Source organism: Aedes aegypti, chromosome 3 (assembly GCF_002204515.2).
Source record: "Aedes aegypti strain LVP_AGWG chromosome 3, AaegL5.0 Primary Assembly, whole genome shotgun sequence".
NCBI lineage: Eukaryota > Metazoa > Arthropoda > Insecta > Diptera > Culicidae > Aedes > Aedes aegypti.
Genome location: NC_035109.1, coordinates 75145144 through 75165717, shown reverse-complemented (window position 1 = coordinate 75165717; position 20574 = coordinate 75145144). Strand labels below are relative to the sequence as shown.

The following is a 20574-nucleotide window of genomic DNA, read 5'->3' as shown; positions in this document are numbered from 1 at the left end:
TACTAATTTCGATAGGACATTTAAGGTCGTACCTGTTTATGTGTAAATCTGGTTTATTACCGTTAGAAAGGGTACTGGTTATGCGTGTAGATTTGAAGTCCTCGTTTGGTTCTTCATTTTTCGGCTAGGTGGCACTTGTTGACATATTAAATCAAACATATGAAACAAATTCTATTTTGTGAACCAAATGAGATATAAAGTTCGAGTACTTGGGGAAGTCGTTCAGAAAGTCAAGCACATCCAAGAGGCAGGCAGTTTGATTAATAAGTTAGCCGTCAGGTGGCGCTATTGATCTCGTTCAAATGAATACTTCATACTAGTTCTATCTCATAACTTTGATTATCCTTCTAATATAAGAGCAGTTATTCAGAAAATCAAGGAAATCTTGTAGGCAAACAGATTATAGTGCGCGTTCGATTTTGCCACGGTTCGATATTGGAAACTCTACCGTTTGACAACAAAACTGTTCGATTTCGGCAACACGGAAATGCAAATACAAAAAAAAAAAGAAAAAGTAAGAAGCCTCCATAATTCCAACTTTATTCGGATTCGCACAAAGAATCTCACTAGAATCATTTATTTTTCTTAATTTCTTTCAGATAATTCCCTGGTTTTGGCGCTCAACGGCCCCGTTTGTGTGAGGGCACAAAGGAATTGATTTTCTAAGTTTCACTCCGAACTATGAGATGGTGGACCGTTGTCGCTTTGTAGAACCAACAGTAGTCCCCATGTAGAAAATATTTTCTGCAAAGCGTTGTTCGTATTGGTAGTAGACGAAATGAAGCGGGAGTATGTGTCCAATACCACCTGGAAGTTTAAAACAGGAGAGCGGGATAGGTGGATTCTTCCTAGCAATTTTCGTACACGTCTCGCAATTTTTAACAAACTTTTCGACCTCAGAGCTTTTTTCTGGCCACCAAAAATAATCCCTGAGGATTCGCTTCATAGCTGGGCAACCAATGTGACCTTGATGAGCTTCTTGCATGGCCTTAATACGGAGGACTGATGGGAGTTCTATCTTAGCCTCTATGGAAAAAAGTTCTCCAAAATCATGGAAGTTTGATTGCAATTTGTAGTGTGCGTATTCTTTTGTCCACGAGCCACCAATCCTTAACCACCAATCCTGTTCATCTCAATGTTTCTGTGTAATCTCTTTACAATCGAGACTACTTCGTATTACATTCAAGTGTTTCAGGTCTGTAATACTAATGAAGTGATTATGTTTTTGGGTTTTCGGCTTTCAGTCTCTAGGGATCATAAACGGATTTCCGTTCTACACCTGACGTTTCGGTCACATTTATTGTGCCTTTTTCGAAGGATCTACAAATGAACAATTAGTACGAAGCATAAAACATTAACATAAACACAATCTTACAGACAACGATCACTCCGTTCACTCGTTTCATGTATGTCTTAAACATAATTGTACGTCGGACCATAACTATAACGAAACACATGATCATAGGGTATCAGTTTGTGAAGGAGGTGTTAAGAAACTCACGTGTTTCGAGTTCCCTTCTTCTACGTTCGTTTTAAATCTACCGGTTGAATTTTGGTGTACCTCCTACGATAATTCACTACCGTCACTTTCGCGCCAGATATCAATTTCATGTGTGTGTCGTTATAGCTATAATACTATTGTGTGTTATCTCTTTCTGTTGTTCTACGTGTTGTGTGTTGTATCGTTTTGGCAGTGTGTAACACATCAGCGTACGTGCCGCTCAAGTTATCGGTATCGGTACGCTTGTTGACAGTGTGTGGTGTGTTCAAGATGTGGCATGACTCTAATATGGCTAAAATTTGATTTCTTGCTAGTGGAATCCAATACTTGTACCCTGTCTAGTAGAAATTGGTGGTTGTTGGTGATGCAATGATCCAGTAGTGCTGTTCTCTCCCGTAGCCTTTCCATCTCGTAGTCCGTCACGTCCTTCCCTGCTTCTCGCAATTCTCTAACTTTGTTGATTGTCGATCGGTGGCCGGACATCCGATCTTTCAGTCGGCATGATGTCATACCTACATTCATTTGTAGATCCTTCGAAAAAGGCACAATAAATGTGACCGAAACGTCAGGTGTAGAACGGAAATCCGTTTATGATCCCTAGAGACTGAAAGCCGAAAACCCAAAAACATAACCTCCATCACAGTCGATTCCTGTACACTAATGAAGTGAGTCAGGTCAGATTCATTTCATGTGATTTGATTAAAGTCTGGTACACTTTATACTCCAGTAACTACTTCATATTCATGTGATTCGGGTGTGATTCATTTTTGTTTCACTGATTCCTTAACAACTTTGCCGAATACTCGAGCGTTCTATCTAATGTGGATCACAAGAAGGCTTGATAAAAATGCTCAATTTTACATTCATACTATAGCGCCACCAAGCGGCAATACTAAACTGTTTTCTTCCGGATGTCCTTGACTTTCAATACAACTCTGTCGAAGACTCGAACTTTCTATCTCATCTAAATCATGAGATATATGCTCAATTTATATGCTCACTAACGCCACCTAGCGGCAAATTTAGAACCAAACTGTTAACCTTCCGGATGTCCTTGACTTTCTGAACAACTTGGTTGAAGACTCAATCTTTCTATCTCATGTGGATCACAATCTAGAACATGCTTAAAATACTCAATTTTCGATGTTCACCTAGCGGCAAAAATGCGAACCAAATTGATCCGCAGGACAACTTTGCTGAAGATCGTTTCTTTGCGAATCATAACAATCTCGAGTTATAGCAATGTGAATTTATTTGTTTAGAGTGATTATAAAATTTTTGGGGGTGATTCAATTTTCAACTGAGCGATGAAATATTTTTTTTAGTGAGTCCGTATTATGACGGAGAGAAATTGACTAAAAATGAACAAATTTTATATAAATCAAGATTCTAAAGTATAAGATGCCGATATCCACTCGTAGCCACTCTAAAACTGATTATAAGATTTTTAAACTTGTTCAGTATTCGCGGTAATCATTCTTCAGTAAGTCAGACCAGATTTTTTTTTAGCAAAAAACATTGGTATTTCCCTTAAATTGACTCATGATCCAAATATGTCCGCTTATGAATTGTCCAAATGTCCCAGACAACCAGAATGTACGTATAACGAAATCACCTTTTACGTCATGCGATGCTTATATGTGCCAAGATTCCGTATAAGATGTCGTCAAATGGCATTATGCGTTCAAAAGTGGAGGCTATATATGTGCATATTTTATATGATGAAAATTGACATACAATGCAAGTGTATAGATTTTATTACGAATTAATCTATAACCTATACGACTTAATTTATGATAACAAAGTTGATTTGACAGTTGCTACGGCTTGATTCGACTTCGTTTGTACGTTTATACGGAACGAATCAAAATGCACTGATGAACTCAGAAAACAGCGTTCTATGCGAGGAAATCCATCAATCAAACGATTTCATTCGCCATGTTGTATGGGTGTGATGGAATTCGCACAAGTATACGACTATTTACGTAAATTGTTATGCGACTTCTGGTTGTCTGGGGTACTCTAGTACATATGAACAACGCAATGAAGAACTTGAGCAATCATGTAGCACATTTAAAACTAGTTTTGAATTGTTGTATTTGTTTTTTTTTAGGTGTACGAATATGAAATTGAATCAATTGTAAACCCAAATTAAAAAATGTTCTGTTATTCCAAAGATTTAAGCGAACCAATACCGTTTATGATTACCAAACAATAGATGACACCTATGACCTTCATCATTGATAAAGTCCATAGATTATTGTTTATTGTTTATTGTTTATTGGTATTCATCAACAGGCTCAGTTGCCCAAATGATGATAAAAAAAATAAGTACATTAAACGACACTAATCAAACAATGAAAGCGAACAAAATTTACAAACAAATTAAAGCAAAAACAGACATTTAAAAACAACTATCTTCTTAAATATTCTGAGAATCTACTACGGAGTACTTCGCGAGACAAGTGGTAATCAAAGAGTGACGAAACGCGATTGAAGGTTCGTTGGAGTCCATTGATAGCTCCATGCATTGCGTAGTTTGTGCTACGATAGGGCAGTCGCAGCATTGCACTGTTACGCAAAGCCCGAGGTTGAACGTTGACGTTTATCTGTTGCAATATAGATGGGCAGTCAATCCGGTTACCCAGTGCATCAGCGATCAGAAGAAGAGATTATTCAATAGTTTTATCCCAAATTGATGTGAAAACAGTGCCCCGTACGAAAATCAGTTTGAGTCGCTTTACATACACTACCCGTCATAAATACGGACTCACTCAAATATGTATTGCAACACACAGCTGAATATTGAATCACCCTGAAAAGTTTAGCATCACCTCAAAACAGGTAATTTCACATTGCTATATCTCGAGATCCTTACGACTTACAAAGAAGCGATCTTCAGCAAAGTTGTTCAGGGGATCAAGGACATCCGGAAAGGGAACAGTTTAGTTCGTGATTTTGCCGCTAGGTGGTCGGATAAGTACTGTTAAAAAAGAAACAATGAGAGCACAGACAAACAGACGTCACACTCTCATCATTGTTCATCGACCACCTTTTTAACGGTCGATTCAAATATATTGTAGGTGGTCAATCCACCACCCGCAGCGCTCGCATCGTTTTTGTTCGCGTTTGACGTTTACACACTACCGCCATCTGTTGGTCCATCGGCCAAACATGACGATTTTAGCATTGGACGTATACGTTCTCTCGACTATGATTTTGATTGCGTTTTGTTCTAAGTGTAACGTCTGTTTGTCTGTGATGAGAGCTTTGGCAAAGCTAGTAGATCATCTGACCTGAACTCCTCGGCTAGTATGAGCACCTTGGAACATCTCACATGGATGAGTGAATTAGTTATGATACAGATATACCATGCCCACACAGTTACGGATCACCCACAGTGACGGATCACTTTGGCGTCCAACATCGGATAACTCGCTCAAAACATAAAAGTTGACGTAAAACATATTTTTCCCATGTTATACTATTTGTCTTCTACCATTTATAGTGTTAAGCACAACGTTAAACCGCTAAATAGCGGAGTATTTGACAAATGTTTAGTTGGTACCACACAGCTATCATTATATGGTCGTTTTCTGTAAGAAGTGCCGTCAGCATTCATAAGCTTCCACATGTGGTAAAATTCAAATGTTACAGTATAAAACATGCTCGTTCGCTTCGATTGAGTATGAATTCATCTTTGGAAAACATTTTCCTTAATTGTTGATTCTAAATACCGAATATTAGTACTTCTAACTAGTGATCCATAATATAGATCAGGAAATGATTGTTTACCACGGTTATGGATCACTTCCAAAGAATGTAGATTTCTGCCATTTTAAGCATTGGATTCGACATTTTCAGACAATAGCACTAATGATAAAACTAATAAAACATCAAGGTTTGAGAATTTCATTTTTTAGCCGACAAAAATGGGTGGAAAACTTGGTGTGGAACGAAAACAGTTCATGTCTCAGTTACTACAATGCAGTATCACATAAAAAGGGCATTTTACCCTTGTTTCTAGATCGAACACTGCTATTTTTTGTAGTAATATGTGACGCATTGTTAACTTTCGCCAAATCAGAATCAGAATACAGAAGCATTGAGTTGAAAATCTCTTGATTTTGCGTACTGAACGTTGATCCATAATATGGTTTTCAGAAACCGATACAGTTTTTAATTTTTATACAATCCAATGTAAATATTATACTCAAAATAGTTTACTAACCGAAGTTGCAATTTGAAACGGTTCGATTCGTGCTTTTAAATTACCATTTTACGTTGTCCATGTTGTTTTATTGAATTTTATAGGTTGGACTCCACACTATTTGATCCATAACTGTGGGGTCATGGTATTTATAGAACATGATTAGACGTGTACCGATATTGGATGCGGTAAAAATGTATAAAATAAATCCATATTCAAGTGCTTTTTCCAGGACCAAAACCTTTCCAATTGTTTTGGATATCTAGTGTACACATATATAGCCAAACTAGCTTTGTTAATATTTTTGCTGCAACTGAAGTCACAACTTTGCGAAGCAAGTTTGTAACTATCTTTCCTCCTTGATTTTATTCTGCCAAATATAGACACTGGATCAATATGACCCATATGTCCTGAAAGATTTGAGATGGTTTCTGTTTGTAGTTTTACAGACATTACTGTAGATATCGAAACTATCATTGAACTAGATCTTAAGAATTGATTTGCCAAAAAATGTTTTGATTATCGATCAATAATATAATTATCGATATAGGAAAATATCGGTTCAACAGATATCAGATATTTTATCGATAAAATAGAGCCAATAATATTGATGTTATTGTAATTGCTTCCAAATAATTTATATTATAAAAACTCACAGAACTCAGTCCAGAACTCTCCGTTGGACCGCACCGGCAGCAGCAGCACATTTCCGATGACCTCGTACTTGCCACGGGTTTCCACCCGGGGAATGCCCAAGCTCAAATCGATCCGGAGCTTCTTCACGTCACTGCGCACGTCCTTGATGGTGTAGTTTCCGGCTCCCAGCGCAACAATATCGGTGAACAGGGCCTTGATGCGCACCGCTCCGGCGTTATTCTCCATGGCCAGCTGGTCGATTCGTAGAGGCTCCAGCGGGGGAGTTTTCAGCTCGGCCAGCCCCCCGGCGATGTACGGCCGGATGTAGTTGAACGAGTTTTTGATACATTTGTTAATCTCCGGATCGCTCCGTCGGCAGGGCAGCACGTATGCGGCTGTTCGTGGGAGAGAGAGAGAAGAGGGCACGTGGTTAGATTGGTTTGCGTATTTATGGCAGAGTTGCGAGAATAGCATAACTAAAGGCGGTTATGCTTGATATAGATTAGTTCTTGCAAGGTGTTCACAGTTCGTCTGATTAATTTGCATAAGATTTCTTCATCTTGGCATTACGTCCTCATTAGGACTGGGTTTGATTCTCAGACTAGAATTCTTATGAGCACTTTCACAGTTATTACCTGAGAGTTTTAACAACTACCGAAAAGCTATGCCCAGGAAAGTCAATGCTCATGGTTCTCAATTCTTTAGAATTTGTTTTCAAGCTATCTTTCCAAAGTATTATTACTAATATTTTTAGTGGTGGAGTAAAATTTGTGGGGCGCGGCCCCATAAATGCGGCCCTGCTGGTAGGTATAACTGTATAATTCCTTTATGATCAGCTAAAGGTATTCAACAAACGCTGCAGTTTCGCCGGTAATCATTACTTCAAAATATGATATTAAATTGGGCCTGGGAGGCTTCTCATTGCATAAAAGTTTAAAGTCTTACATAGCTGAAGGGTTTGCGTGTGCATCTAAGCGTTGAATATTAGCCATAAATCGTGAGGTGTCAAAATTAGCAAGGATTAATTTGATTACCATCAATGATGAACCTTAATTATTAATAATCTGGGATAATTTATCACCGAAGCATCATAGGGTAACATTAACTCAACAATAATTCCTGAGATAAACCATATTTATCTTCCGGGATGTACACGACATACGTCGATTGATCGGCAGTGGTACACACGTAAGGCACACCCAAGAAAGGTGTGCCATTCATTCGTGAGAAGTCGATAATGCAAATGATAGTCTGTGGCATCACTACCGGAAAGATTACGTTCAAGGGCGACAGGCTGTAATTTTGTATTTATATAGCAGATATTTTTCAGGACCAATATTACATTATTGATGCAAGATTTTTGGACAAAAGGTCGAAGGACAAAACGGCGAAATGACAAAAAAAAATCGAAAAATAAAATGCCGATAAACAAAAGATCGAAAATGATATGTTTGGTTGGAAATTTTTCCATCTTTGACAAACAAATTTTGACCTTTTGTCCGTTTGACCTTTTGTTTTTCGTCCTTCAGTCCTTTCGACCACTTGTCTTTCGACTTTTTGTCAAAGATTCAGGTTGCTCATCGAACTGTTTTATTTCTGAAATTCGAGGTGTGGCTTTTGATTCATATCTACCTTGAACTTAGGGAGGATCAGTCACGTGCGACGGTCACTGGAAAGTATGGGAAACTGTTGCCACATAAACTCGTTTCTAGCTGTTATGTGTCGAGAAAAGTTCACCTTGTTTTGCTTTGATCGCTTCTTCACGTGTTTTTCACTTTTCGATCGAATTGGAATGCACAACGATCACACTCCAGTTAGGTGGCTCGAAGTGTTCCAGTTTTCTAAATAGTTGGCAATACTCCAATATCCAAAAATGTTTGACTTGAAAAACATGATCAAAAATTTATCTACAATATCAAATTGCTAAGAACACATGCGAAAATTTCGAAACAAAATCGTTTTTCTTCGTGATTTGACGCTCAATAGGTTGCACATGACAAAAAATTGTAATTATTGTTAATAGCATATGTTTTCAAACTGTTCAAATGCTTCTTAAGTCTAAGGAATCTATTAGATAAGAATCTTCTTGCTTTAGATTGTCTAAAAATTCGTTTTTGCAATAGGTTTTGTAAGCATTTATCATGATTAAAACTTGTCAAATATTGGGAATGCATAATTTTGCCATGTTTTCAAAATCTGCACTACTGTGTGGCCGTGGTCAATCTCTCCCATCATCTTCTTCACTTTGACCTTGTCCTTTCCATTTGCTGGGCCCGGTTGTGACCGGCGAAAGACAGCGTGGCGACCTTGAGGCATCAACTCGTCCCGTTCGAATCACGATGCATGTTTCGAACCGCGATGTATCTATGCTAATTATTTCGGTCAGTTTGCCAGCTTCCGTGCGGTAGAGGTTTCTAGTCATCTAGGAAGCGACTGTCGCCGCTAGATGGCCTTTTATGGCGAATGAATTTCGACGGATGTATGAGATGGAAAATTAGCATAGGCAGAATATTCAACGGGAAGTTCGAACCAGCCGTTTTGGGGGTCGCCTTCTGATTACGTAAGGTATTCTTAAAGATGTTTATGCAGCTGTTTATTTTATCTCTCTATTATATCATCTTTGCTTATGGATTTCATAATCCTTACTGTTATTGATGCACGAACTCCTGTCCGAAACTAACGGATTGGATTCTCGAGTTAGGAAGAATGACTTACTATAACGTCATCATTTGTACACCAATGTCAAATTGTTTAGCTACCCTGTCTTCCTATTTGATTTTCGTGCTTGTAGTGCATGGAATGCGGAAATCTTCTAAACCTGTTGCTTAGATAAACAGATGCACAATAACAGGACCTCAGTACATCTCAAAATTAAGTTAATGACATATCATGGGAAGTTGAGTGAATTAGGCATTTCACGGCGAAATTCTCTCTCTTTCGCTCTTCAACAAAACAAAACTTGGAAACAATGGTGCCAGTACCTGTCAACTTTGACAGGTACTGGCACCATTGTTTCCAGGTTTTCCGAAGGAGGGAAAGAGAGCGATTTTCTGATGACGTCACCGTGCAATGGGCAATTGAAGTGCAGATTAAGTGAAAACAACTTAGGGGTTGTCCACTAATAACGTAAGACGGAAAGAAATTTCTAACTTGTTTTCTAGAAGACACGAATGAATTTCCAGTGAATTTGATTCTTTTTTATTTTGGTATCAGGATCTCACTAGAATAAGGCCGGCATAGTGTTTATTGAGCACTTCCATAGTTAATGGCCGAAAGCTTCCTTTGCCTTTAAAAATTGCTTCAAATCAGTGCTGCCCTCCAGGGATTCTTCTGGAGATATTTTTCAGGATGCTTTCCTGTTCCTCAAGGTATTAAACTATGTATTTCGTTGAGGAATTCTCCAGGAATTAAGGATTTTCTATCCAGGAATTCCTTTAAGGACTCTTCCAAGTATTATTAATAAAAAAATCCTAACTGTTTCTTAAAAATCTGCGTTGCCATTTTTGCATCCATGTATCATGAAAAAGCACGACGACACTATGTTCAGGAAAGTGAAAGAAAAATGCATTATGAAACCGACCGGGAATCAGACGCTTTCTGCATGGCTTTGCTATGTAGCCGCGGAATTTACCAGAACGTTAAGGAAGGTCTTCAAGCAATTCTTTAAAAGTTCCCTGTAGGAATTGATGCTTGGATTTCGAACCCCATCAAGATCCATGTTTGCATAGTGAAGGTATGATTAGTGTATCTGAATAGTTTTACATTTTTACATAAAGATGTTGACCAAATGAACGTAAATAAAGGTACGTCACAATACCGTCACGCTGATATCCATTGATAGCACCTGTACCGCATTACATACCGTTATACAGTCCCATTAATCACAATCCGGAACACGCGCACGATGGCGTTTGCTGATTTGTCGAATTTGCAATTGTTTTCTCACACCCACCACCGGTTTTGTTCGACGCGTCACTTATGAACAATGTCGTTTCGGTTTTATCACGCCCTGATCCTTATTATTCAGAATACTTATCAACACATTTCACACACACAGCTTGTTTATGCCAATGTGTTTTCTGTGGTTTAATTATTCTGCTACATTTGATTTCATTCAATTTGGAAGGATAAGATAAGTTCTAGATATCAGAATTTGTCAAAAAGTGAGTTTGATAAAGCCGAAGCATACTATTACTATAAGAGTGCAGCTAAGTTTACAAAAGTTTTTAAAATCTGGAATGCGTATGCTCGTCTGAAAATATACTAGTTTGAGCTACAAATATTAACATTAGGGCGATCCAGAATTTAAAAATCTAATCTCCCATATATTCCTTACTATCCTTACCATGAAAATAGAGTTATGTGAAATTTGCAGCTTTCTAGCTGGTGATTTGAAGGGTACCCAAAGACTATGTAGGTTTATATGGAAATTACAATGGAGAAATTTGGAAAAATGTCTCGAACAGGTTAGTACTGTAAAGTAAGTACAAACTTACACTGTTCGACAAAAAAAATTTTTTGGCTGGATCAGGGACGCGTTTATATGGGTCTTGAAGTGCAAGAAAAGTGTAGAAAGAGGCCGTTTTCAAATGATTTGCAGCACCCTTGGATGAATTTTTGACAAAGTTTGAAAATTTTGCATTTTTCATCAAAAAAGGCGTAATAAGCAAAATATCAATATATTTTCAAATTCAATTATTCAACCATTGAATTATTCAAATCAATATTTATTAGCACTAGATCGCCTCAGGGAAACGTGCACCATTTCAGAAGAATATTGGCATCATTTTTATATATGAATTCGGAATGTTGACGATCATTAAGCAAGAATGTGACGATGTGCACCATATAAATACTGCTTATTTTTCTATTTCACATATCTGGTTCATAATATAATTATTATAGGTTCAAGAAGACGCTTGATAAGGATTTGATTCTTTGCTCCATTAGATAAAGCAATGAGCAATGCAATCCAGTAACATTTGATTTCAACAAGGATACGACTACGGAAAATTGATGTGTCTGTTATGTTTATATGAGATGGTTGGTCTAATAAACTCTCAGCAGAAATACAAAATTTATAAAGTTTGGACACTGACATGTAAGTGGTCTTACATGCGCTAGTCGGTTTATTAGGAGACGATGTCTGTAAAAAAATGTGATAACATTATTTTTTGCGATTTCCAAATATTTCGATAGGTACTCATTAAGAATTGTTTACTTATCGTGACATTCATTTTCCTCGGAATATCCAGTAGAAGCATTAACCTAAGAATGCTAATGTCGCTACTGTTCGTGTTACCAACATTTAGTTTGCCACGCGCTGACAGCTTGAGTACCGGTCCTCAAAGTGTCAAATAAATTTTTAAATCATCCACTACAACATGGAATCGAACAAACAATGAAAAGATACAGTTAAAGGTAATAATAAACAAATTCAGTTTTGTGAGAACAACGTCATTAGCGTTCTACTACTAATATATCTATTGAATATCCCTAGAAAAATAAAAGAATAACATAAAATAGCAACAAATAATTTAGTAATCATCATTATCACATTTTTGTCGAAAGCCGCTCAGGCAGGCAAGAGCTCTTTTTGATTCAGTCTGTGCACAATACTAATCATTTGTGAAAACTGATTTAGTGGTAACATGCCTGCTTCTTACTTGTAAGAGGAAACAATTTCTGGTTAAACCATTTCCGATATTTTTTTATTTTTCGGTTCTAAATTTCACATTTTTTTGTGCAATTTTAATCAAACTTTCAGTTTTGAGATTTTGAATGAATTTTACAAATAATTGCGATGTATTCAAAATGAGTACAACACTTGTTTTTCTATGTCTTCTTGTTTAATGAAGAAAAAATAGAAATTACGTGAAGTTTCGCATTGTTGTTCATAAATCTATGGATAAATTGTTTCTTAACTTAATTGAAAAGCAATTTTATTCGTTTCGAGTATATGGGAATCGGGGCTCATAAATGGACACGTTTGTCCTTATATGGGAGACGAGTTTAAACTAAACCTTAATGGTCGACTTCTTTATGATTCCAATATGCTTACAACTAAACCCATTTGAAGAAAAAATCCCATTGAACAAGAAAAAAAAATTGAAACTTTGATTTAAATTGCCGAGAAATATGTAAAATATAGAACCAACAAAAAAAAAAAACAAAAAAATCGGAAATGGTTTAACCAGAAATTGTATCATCTTACAAGTAAGAAGCAGGCATGTTACCACTAAATCAGTATTCACAAATGATTAGTATTATGCACAAACTGAATCAAAAAGATCTCATGCCTGCCTGAGTGGCTGTCAAATGGTGTCACAAAAAATGTGGAAACGTTGATTACTGAATTATTGGTTGCTATTTTACGTTAGTCTGTAATTTCTAGGGATATTCTGATAACAAATGGACCTCACGATAGGTAATCTATTCTTAATGAGTACCTATCAAAATCTTTGGAAATCGCAAATAACATTATTATTATCACATTTTTCACAGACTTCGCCATCGGCTCCTAATAAATCGACTAGCTCATGTAAGACCACTTACATGTCAGTGTCCAACCTAATTTGTATTACTGCTAAGAGTATATTAGACCAACCAGCCCATATAAACATAACAGATACATCAATTTTCCGTAGTCGTATCCTTGTTGAAATCAAATGTTACTGGATTGCATTGCTCATTGCTTTATTAAATGGAGCAAAAAAATTAAATCCTAATCAAGCGTCTTTTTGAACCTATAATAATTATTATATAATGAACCAGATGTGTGGAATAGAAAAATAAGTAGTATTTATATGGTGCACATCGTCATGTGCTTGTTTAATGATCGTTAACATTACAATTTCATATATGAAATTGATGCCAATATTCTTCTGAAATGGTGCACGTTTCCCTGAAGCGATCTAGGGCTAAAAAATATTGATTTAACTAATTCAATGGTTGAATAATTGAATTTGAAAATATATTGATATTTTGCTTATTACGCCTTTTTTGATGAAAAATGCAAAATTTTCAAACTTTGTCAAAAATTCATCCAAGGGTGCTGCAAATCATTTGAAAACGGCCTCTTTCTACACTTTCCTTGCACTTCAAGACCCATATAACCGCGTCCCTGATCCAGCCAAAAAAAAATTTTTGTCGAACATTGTTATCACCCCATAGTGAAAATTCATTATTCACACCTTAATAAAAGATGTTGCATAAGAAACAAACTGCTACACGTATTTGTTTCGGATTTTTGTATATGTTTGCTGAGCTTTAATCCCATATGAAGCTAAATATTAGAAATCAAATTCTTTAATATATCTCTTTTCCTATCCGTCGGATTGCAGCAAATTTTTTTTATTATGGTTCGAAGAATAAGTGTTCACTATGGTATGACAATTTTGTACTTTGAATTTATGTACTGGAATGTACTAAAGTGCTTGGTACATTTTTTCAAGATTTCTTCATATCCAATTCCATATAAACCAACATTGTCCTTGGGCAAACATTTCTAGTTTTTCAGGAATTTTTTATATATTTTCATGTAATTCAAAATCTTCAGCTTAAATTCCGTCCAAGAAAATTGAAAATCGGTCAAGCGGTACAAAAGTTATATTTTTTTTTAATAAAAATTTTGCAAAATCGCGGTTGTTTTGGTCACTTTATTCCGGAAATGGTCACCCTAATAAAAAATCCAAAAACACGTGTATCCTTATTTCGGATAAGAAACAAAATAGCAAATTTTTACGGAATTTGGTGACCCACTAGATCGGTTTTTTTATGGAATGGCTGTATAAAGGTGGCCAGCCCTGCCGTCCTGCTTAGTCGCGCTTAGTCGGCGACTAAGAAGCTTTTCTCATATATTTTTTTACAAATTAAAAAAAAAAAACCTGTATTCGGACCCTGTAGCATTTTGACTTTATCTCACATAGATTTTTGTGATGTCGTAAATTCGTCAACGTCCTGTCCTGTCTAAATTTTCTTACTGTGTCATCGCCCTGATAGAATTTTGACCATATCTTACTTAGGTTCCCAGTAAACCACGTATCGTATAAGAATGTGCATCCAAAATCACATATTCGTACGTCAAAAATCGGAATCGCACAATATGCCAAATAAGGCGTTATCAATCTCAACACAAGTTTATTCAAATCCCCACTACGATTCATAAACGACAATCTGTGTTGACAACAAAACATGTCGTAAATAGTACAACATAGAATCGCGTCAAGTTGTAAAAACTGACAGATTATATATCAATCCAGAAAACATCATATGAAGTCGCAATAACTTAGCAAGGTTTTCTGGAGCAATTTCTGTAAAATTCTTGATGTTTGTAAGTTTCTAGAAATAAAGATAATTCTAAAATAATCACTGAATAAATTTCTGAACATCTTTCTATAATTTTTCAATGGGCGGTACGCTGTTCATAAAAACTGCGCAAAAGGATAGTTGTACGCTGCTGAGAAGTAGAGCTGTTTTCATAACGCCTGCCATGCAAGTCAAATGGAGTCGTACGGAAAAATGTGCCATTCAATTACACTGCGGAACACGTTTTTGTCTCCAGCACCAAAATACCGCTATTCACTTAATAAAGGGTTGCTGAATCCATTTCCGTTTCTAGAAATATCATAGCACGTTTAGTTTTGGAGATATTGGTTGTTGAAAATGCAAAAATGATCATTTCAGACAACTTGCATGCAAGTTTGCCAGATTGTATGGTAGTTTATTTGCTCAATTTGCCACAGAACTCAAACTTTATGTGTACCGTTTTGACTCATATTCCGAACACTTAAGGCCAACAGTGACTTCAAATGCATCTGATTGGCATGAGTTGGCTGATATATGTGTAAATTTTAATTTTTTCGCAAAGTCTAACTGTTAGCTGTTGGGTTTACCAATAATTATGTTGATTTAATTAGTTTTAGTATTGTTTTTACGTAAAAGTATGTAACAACATTTTGATTCAAATGCCGAACACTGTGTTCATTCTGTCTCATATTCCGAACACCTTGATTCAAATTCCGAACAGCACGAATAAATCGTATTCAAATGAATAATTTCGCAAATACATTTATCTGAGGTTTTTCTACTGGCCTCAAACTAGATAATCATTACTACTCCAGCGGTATAAATTATATTGGAGACGTTAAAATTGAATTGCAATTGATTGCCATTTCCTTGTTATTTGGCGACATATATCAGCGAAACCAAATCGCCATACAAAAACTGAATGTTCGAAATATGAGTCTGTTCGGAATTTGAGACAATACGGTATAACAACACTTATCATCAAAGTTTATAATACTTTCGATGCGGAAAAGTTATTTTTTGATGGGTTAGATAATTATTGTATTTTGCCATATAAGAGAAACGGAGAATTTTGTATGGAGACTGCAAGCATGTTGAAAAAATCGGTTTAGTCGAAAATTAATCTAGCAATTTCAACCAAATTATATCTGAAATGAAAGTTCAAGTTCTATTTTGCATGCTTGGTGGATAAGATAACAAAAAAGTTTGATAAGTTATACTTTAAATTTCATGTAAACATCTATAAAACCAGTGTTTTATACAACTTTGGTGACCTGTAGCTAAGAATTGTGACGTGTTGGAACATTTCTGAGAACGGCATCAGATTCAGCAACCTCAAATCTACTAGAGACACATAATTTGATCCATGAGACACGGTAAAATATCATTTTTGTTACGCTGTGTTATTCTGCAAGTAAAAGTGACATTTCGCTCATACCGGATCAGCTGTCAAGTTTTATATGGTAAAAAGAAGAAATTTTACTTGAGTGTTTTACTTTTCAAGTCCGTAGTTCGCTTAAGGGTAAAAGGTAACTTTAGCTGCACAAATGCACGATCGACGACGAGGATTTTCGGAAGAATTTTTAGGATAATTTTCAAATTTCATGGAAGCACAGACAGTTGCTAGGAAAAATATAACCGACTCCCAATTTTTTAAGACGACATGAATAGCGTCGCTCTGGTGAGTCAAATGTCAACTAACACCTAGCACGCAATGTTTTTCTAGTGTCCATGTGATGTCAAAGTGTTCGTTTATGACATTTACGCTCAAAAAAGTTATACAGCTCACACGGGGCTGTTCAATATTGCCAATCATTTCTGAGTGTCATAAAATTAAAAAAAAATCAGGAACCAGCACAGAAGCGGGTTTTGTAGAATGTGTAAAAAACACACACATTTTAATTGGTCCAGAACAGTCTAATTTGATGTGAATCGTTCTCAATTCTTTCAAGTGCGTTTTTTTCGTTTTTTTTCTTTTTTTATTATACTTCAATTGCACGATAATATGAATATAGTCGAAAATAATGTTTACGCGCTCTTCACTCTAGTACTTGGATCAACGTATTTTGACAGCTACTAAAGGTACGCTGCATTTTTGTCTATTTTACACGAAAATACTCACACAGGTAAAATAGTTATGAAAATCCGTCAGATTTGTACTGAAATCGGAATATAAATTCATTTTATTCAATTGGCTTGTTTAGGGGTATCCAATTTTTTACATATCATGATTTTACGTCAAACATTGAGCCAAAATCCAAAATTTCATAATTTGCCGTGCACTGGAACTATTTTTAAAATACATTTGAAGTTAGTATGAAAATCGCTTTTGAATCATTGCTCGGCAAATGTTACTAAGGGACGATCTGTTATTATGTAAATTGAAATGTCATTGAGTCTACAGATTTAAATCCTCTTTAATCATTTTTAACGTCAACATTATGATATTGAAGCGTTATCAAATTGTATTATACTTGGACAAATGTACTCTTTCGATCAAGCTACTAAAATATTTTCAGTGCCCGTTTCCGCCGGTTTGGACTAGAAAGTAGGAGACTGTAATAGAAGCCTAAGGTAACTTTACTCTTCAATATTCACTATAAAAATGACTATGGAAAGTAAGACGCTGAGATCGATCATTAGGGTACACTTGCTAGTTTCGAAAAATTGTTGAACAGACAAGGAAAGCGACTTTTTTCTTTAAGGATATATGAACGTAATGACCAATAAATACTTTTAACAACAAAAAATGAAATTAACTAGAACTACTACTAAACAGCCTAATTTTGTTAAGACTTGACGACACTTGACATTTAAGACTCGAATCTTACGTTAAAGACAATAGTAATCAGAAATGACAATAGTAATGACAATAGTAATCAGAAATGACAAATTATTCGAAACCATTTCGACTGACAGTATTAGTAATGCACTACTATTTCAAACAAATTCTACACTACTATTTCAAACAAATTCTAATGGAGCTGCTGATTTTCATAATGCTTCCTTTTCTCAGAAGCAAGGGAATATGGGTACTTTTCAAAAACTACCACGTCACAATACTAATAAAAAACAGTGTTCATGTGGGCCCCATTGCCTAGTCCGTCTGAGTATTGGTCCTGGTAGAGGGGAAACTTGGCAAAAGCCAGACCGAGGGTTCAGCCTTGACAAGTTAAGCTGTCAGGCAACTCCAACTGAATACCATACAAAAAAAAAAAAAAAAAGTGAAAACAAATAACACGAATCTTTTCGTAAGTTCCAATCACTTCCGAGAATCAGATAGCAGGCCATAGCGGAAGAAAATAAAGAAAATCCTGATGTAAGTTTTGAACAACTATCGAAAGTTAAATTATATTGAACAATAAACAACAAGTAAATGCACTTTGTATTATTTATTTTATTATACCTATCTAAAATATCGAAAGGGTCGATCGAAAATCTTCCAAAAACACTGTTGTAAAGCTTGAAACTTTGCTGTATACTTAACTCAAAACCGACCTAAATGTCACTCTCACCCCTTTGTATTTGGGTCCCTCATGTAACCTAGACTTTCGGTCAAATTTCCCAAATTATATCAGATTCAATTCCTGCATTCAGTACAATAAGGCCTTTCTATGAACATATAGTAAATATATACTTGTATATAAAATATAAAAAAAAAACAACTTGCACGGCTAGTTATTTCTGAGGGAGGTAATGGGTTGTGATGAGAAACATGAAATAGAAGAAATGCATCAAATGACCTCCTAATCGGATACGTAACAAATTATTCTGCTAAGCTATCGATATTTTTCCATCCTATATAGCTTAATTTACTTAAATTGCATTAAAATATAACAAATTCCATACAAATCTGGTAAAAGTTCATAACTATCTACTAATACTAATGCACAGTCGTGAATAGCATACCTTCTATAGCTGTCAATATACTTAGTACTTGGATAGCGTGTCGTCGGTAAAATATATGGAAAATAAACCTTTCAGTTGTCGCGCACTGTACTTTGCGCAACACCCTAGATTGAGCATGTTCAACATGAAATTCCTTGCAATCAAGTTTAATTATGGACAACTATCTTCAACAAAGTTGTTAAGGAAGTCAAGGGCCGACATGCGGTGGTTCATCTAGATACGAAATTCCGCCACCAGGCGGCGCTAGTGTGCATGGAACTTTTGTTTTGCAGATATCTCAGAATCCTAACCACTTACTTGTTAAATAATCCAAGATCGAGCTTATTGATTTTGTCACCAGTTGAACATGAATTGTTTGTTTTGAAAATATCTCAGGAGCCCTACAACACAGAAAGATGGTGTCTTAGGCAGAGTTATTTAGAAGCTCAAAAGTCTGCAATACAAAAGTTCCATGCTCTCTAGTGCCACTTAGCAGAAGAATTCCGAATATTTTGAGGTACCATCAGATAGCACTCCCCCTCCAAAACAATTATAATGGAAAACCCCGATTTCGAAATTATATGGATTTGAGGTATACCTACTTACAGTGCTGTTCTGAATAATAGCAGCGCATGTCGATTTTCATACAAAATGCTCAAGTTTGACATGCTGTAGTTTTGTTCCCTTTCAAGCAATCGAGCTGAAATTTTCTCCACAGAACTACAAATATGCCCAATTTTGTAAACACAAAATTTCAAAATTTTCTAAGCCCCTGCCGGAAAGTGAGATACTAGGTGAAATTGTTCGAAAAAATAGCAGTTTTAAAAATTTGAATTTCGGCTTGACATTATAGTTTTAAATTGTATATCACTTTCCATTGGAACAATCTCCTCCTACTTATCAAACCTACACCTAAACCGAAAATGTTTAAAATATTTGTAGAAGAAAAATTTTAAAATGAAAAACTGCTATTTTTTCGAAAAATTTCACCTAGTGTCTCACTTTTCGGCAGGGACTCAGAAAAAACTGAAATTTTGTAGTTACAAAATTGATCATATTTGTAGTTCTGTGGAGAAAATTTCAGCTCGATTGCTTGAAAAGGAACAAAACTACAGCATGTCAAAGTTGAGCATTTTGTATGAAAATCGACATGCGCTGCTATTATTCAGAACAGCACTGTATTTTAAATTGCTGTCTACTCGAACCTTATATAGTGCGTTCATTATGTAGCTACTTTTATGTACATTTGTTGATTCTACCGCATTATAAAGGGCCATACTGTAAACAAAAACTGTCGAATAAAGCTCTTGAGAAGATTCTTGAGGAATACATTTTGGTTTGGTGTCCATAGATATATTTGTTGCAAAATTATAGCATACAAATCACAACACAGCGCGACAGCCCAAAGGTTAAATAATAGTTTCTTTTTCTCCTTTTAACTATCTTTGTTGAAACTGTTGCTTTGAAATGCAAGTGATATTTTTTCCATACTATCCTACATTCAAGTATTTGTGACATTACTCTTGTGAAGCTCCCTCGTAAACGTCAGAGTAGAACATCATGTTTTTTAAAAGAATTACGATTTTTGAATGATTTGATGGAGATGTGTACTTCTGACCAACATTTGTATGACGTACGGCCACTGCACTGTGTGTGGTGTAGTGGTGACGCGCCCTATCTAGTGAACAGGGAGTCGTGAGTTCGATTCCCACCGAGAAGACGTGTAATTATATTTTTTTACATATTTAACTTCAACTTGTTCATTTGATCCAATTAAAAGTATATGTATTGTTTAGTTTTATGATAGGTGTTTAAAATTTAAGATTAAATATTTATATTGACTTCTGCATGAAAGTATTTGATCTATTTGTGTAACTAACTTTAAACTGACTTAATTATTAAAATTGTATTACTAACCCTTTTAAAAAATTTAATAGATTTTTTGGAATGGTTTACTATTATCGCTGACACTCTTCTGGAGTAAAGTATCGTCAATACACGATCATTCATAGCTATATTTTCGGCAATGCAA

The 20574-nt window shown here is 35.7% G+C and overlaps 1 protein-coding gene across 2 annotated transcripts in view; it reads right to left on the bottom strand.

The window, feature by feature from the left end:
* LOC5564268 (protein takeout) overlaps positions 1 to 20574 on the bottom strand; it is a 70932-nt gene that overhangs the window by 5169 nt on the left and 45189 nt on the right. For both annotated transcript variants that reach the window (XM_001648567.2, XM_021849580.1), the window contains exon 3: positions 6368 to 6742. In XM_001648567.2, coding sequence (XP_001648617.2) covers positions 6368 to 6742 — 375 coding nt within the window. The remainder of the gene's footprint in view (positions 1 to 6367; positions 6743 to 20574) is intronic.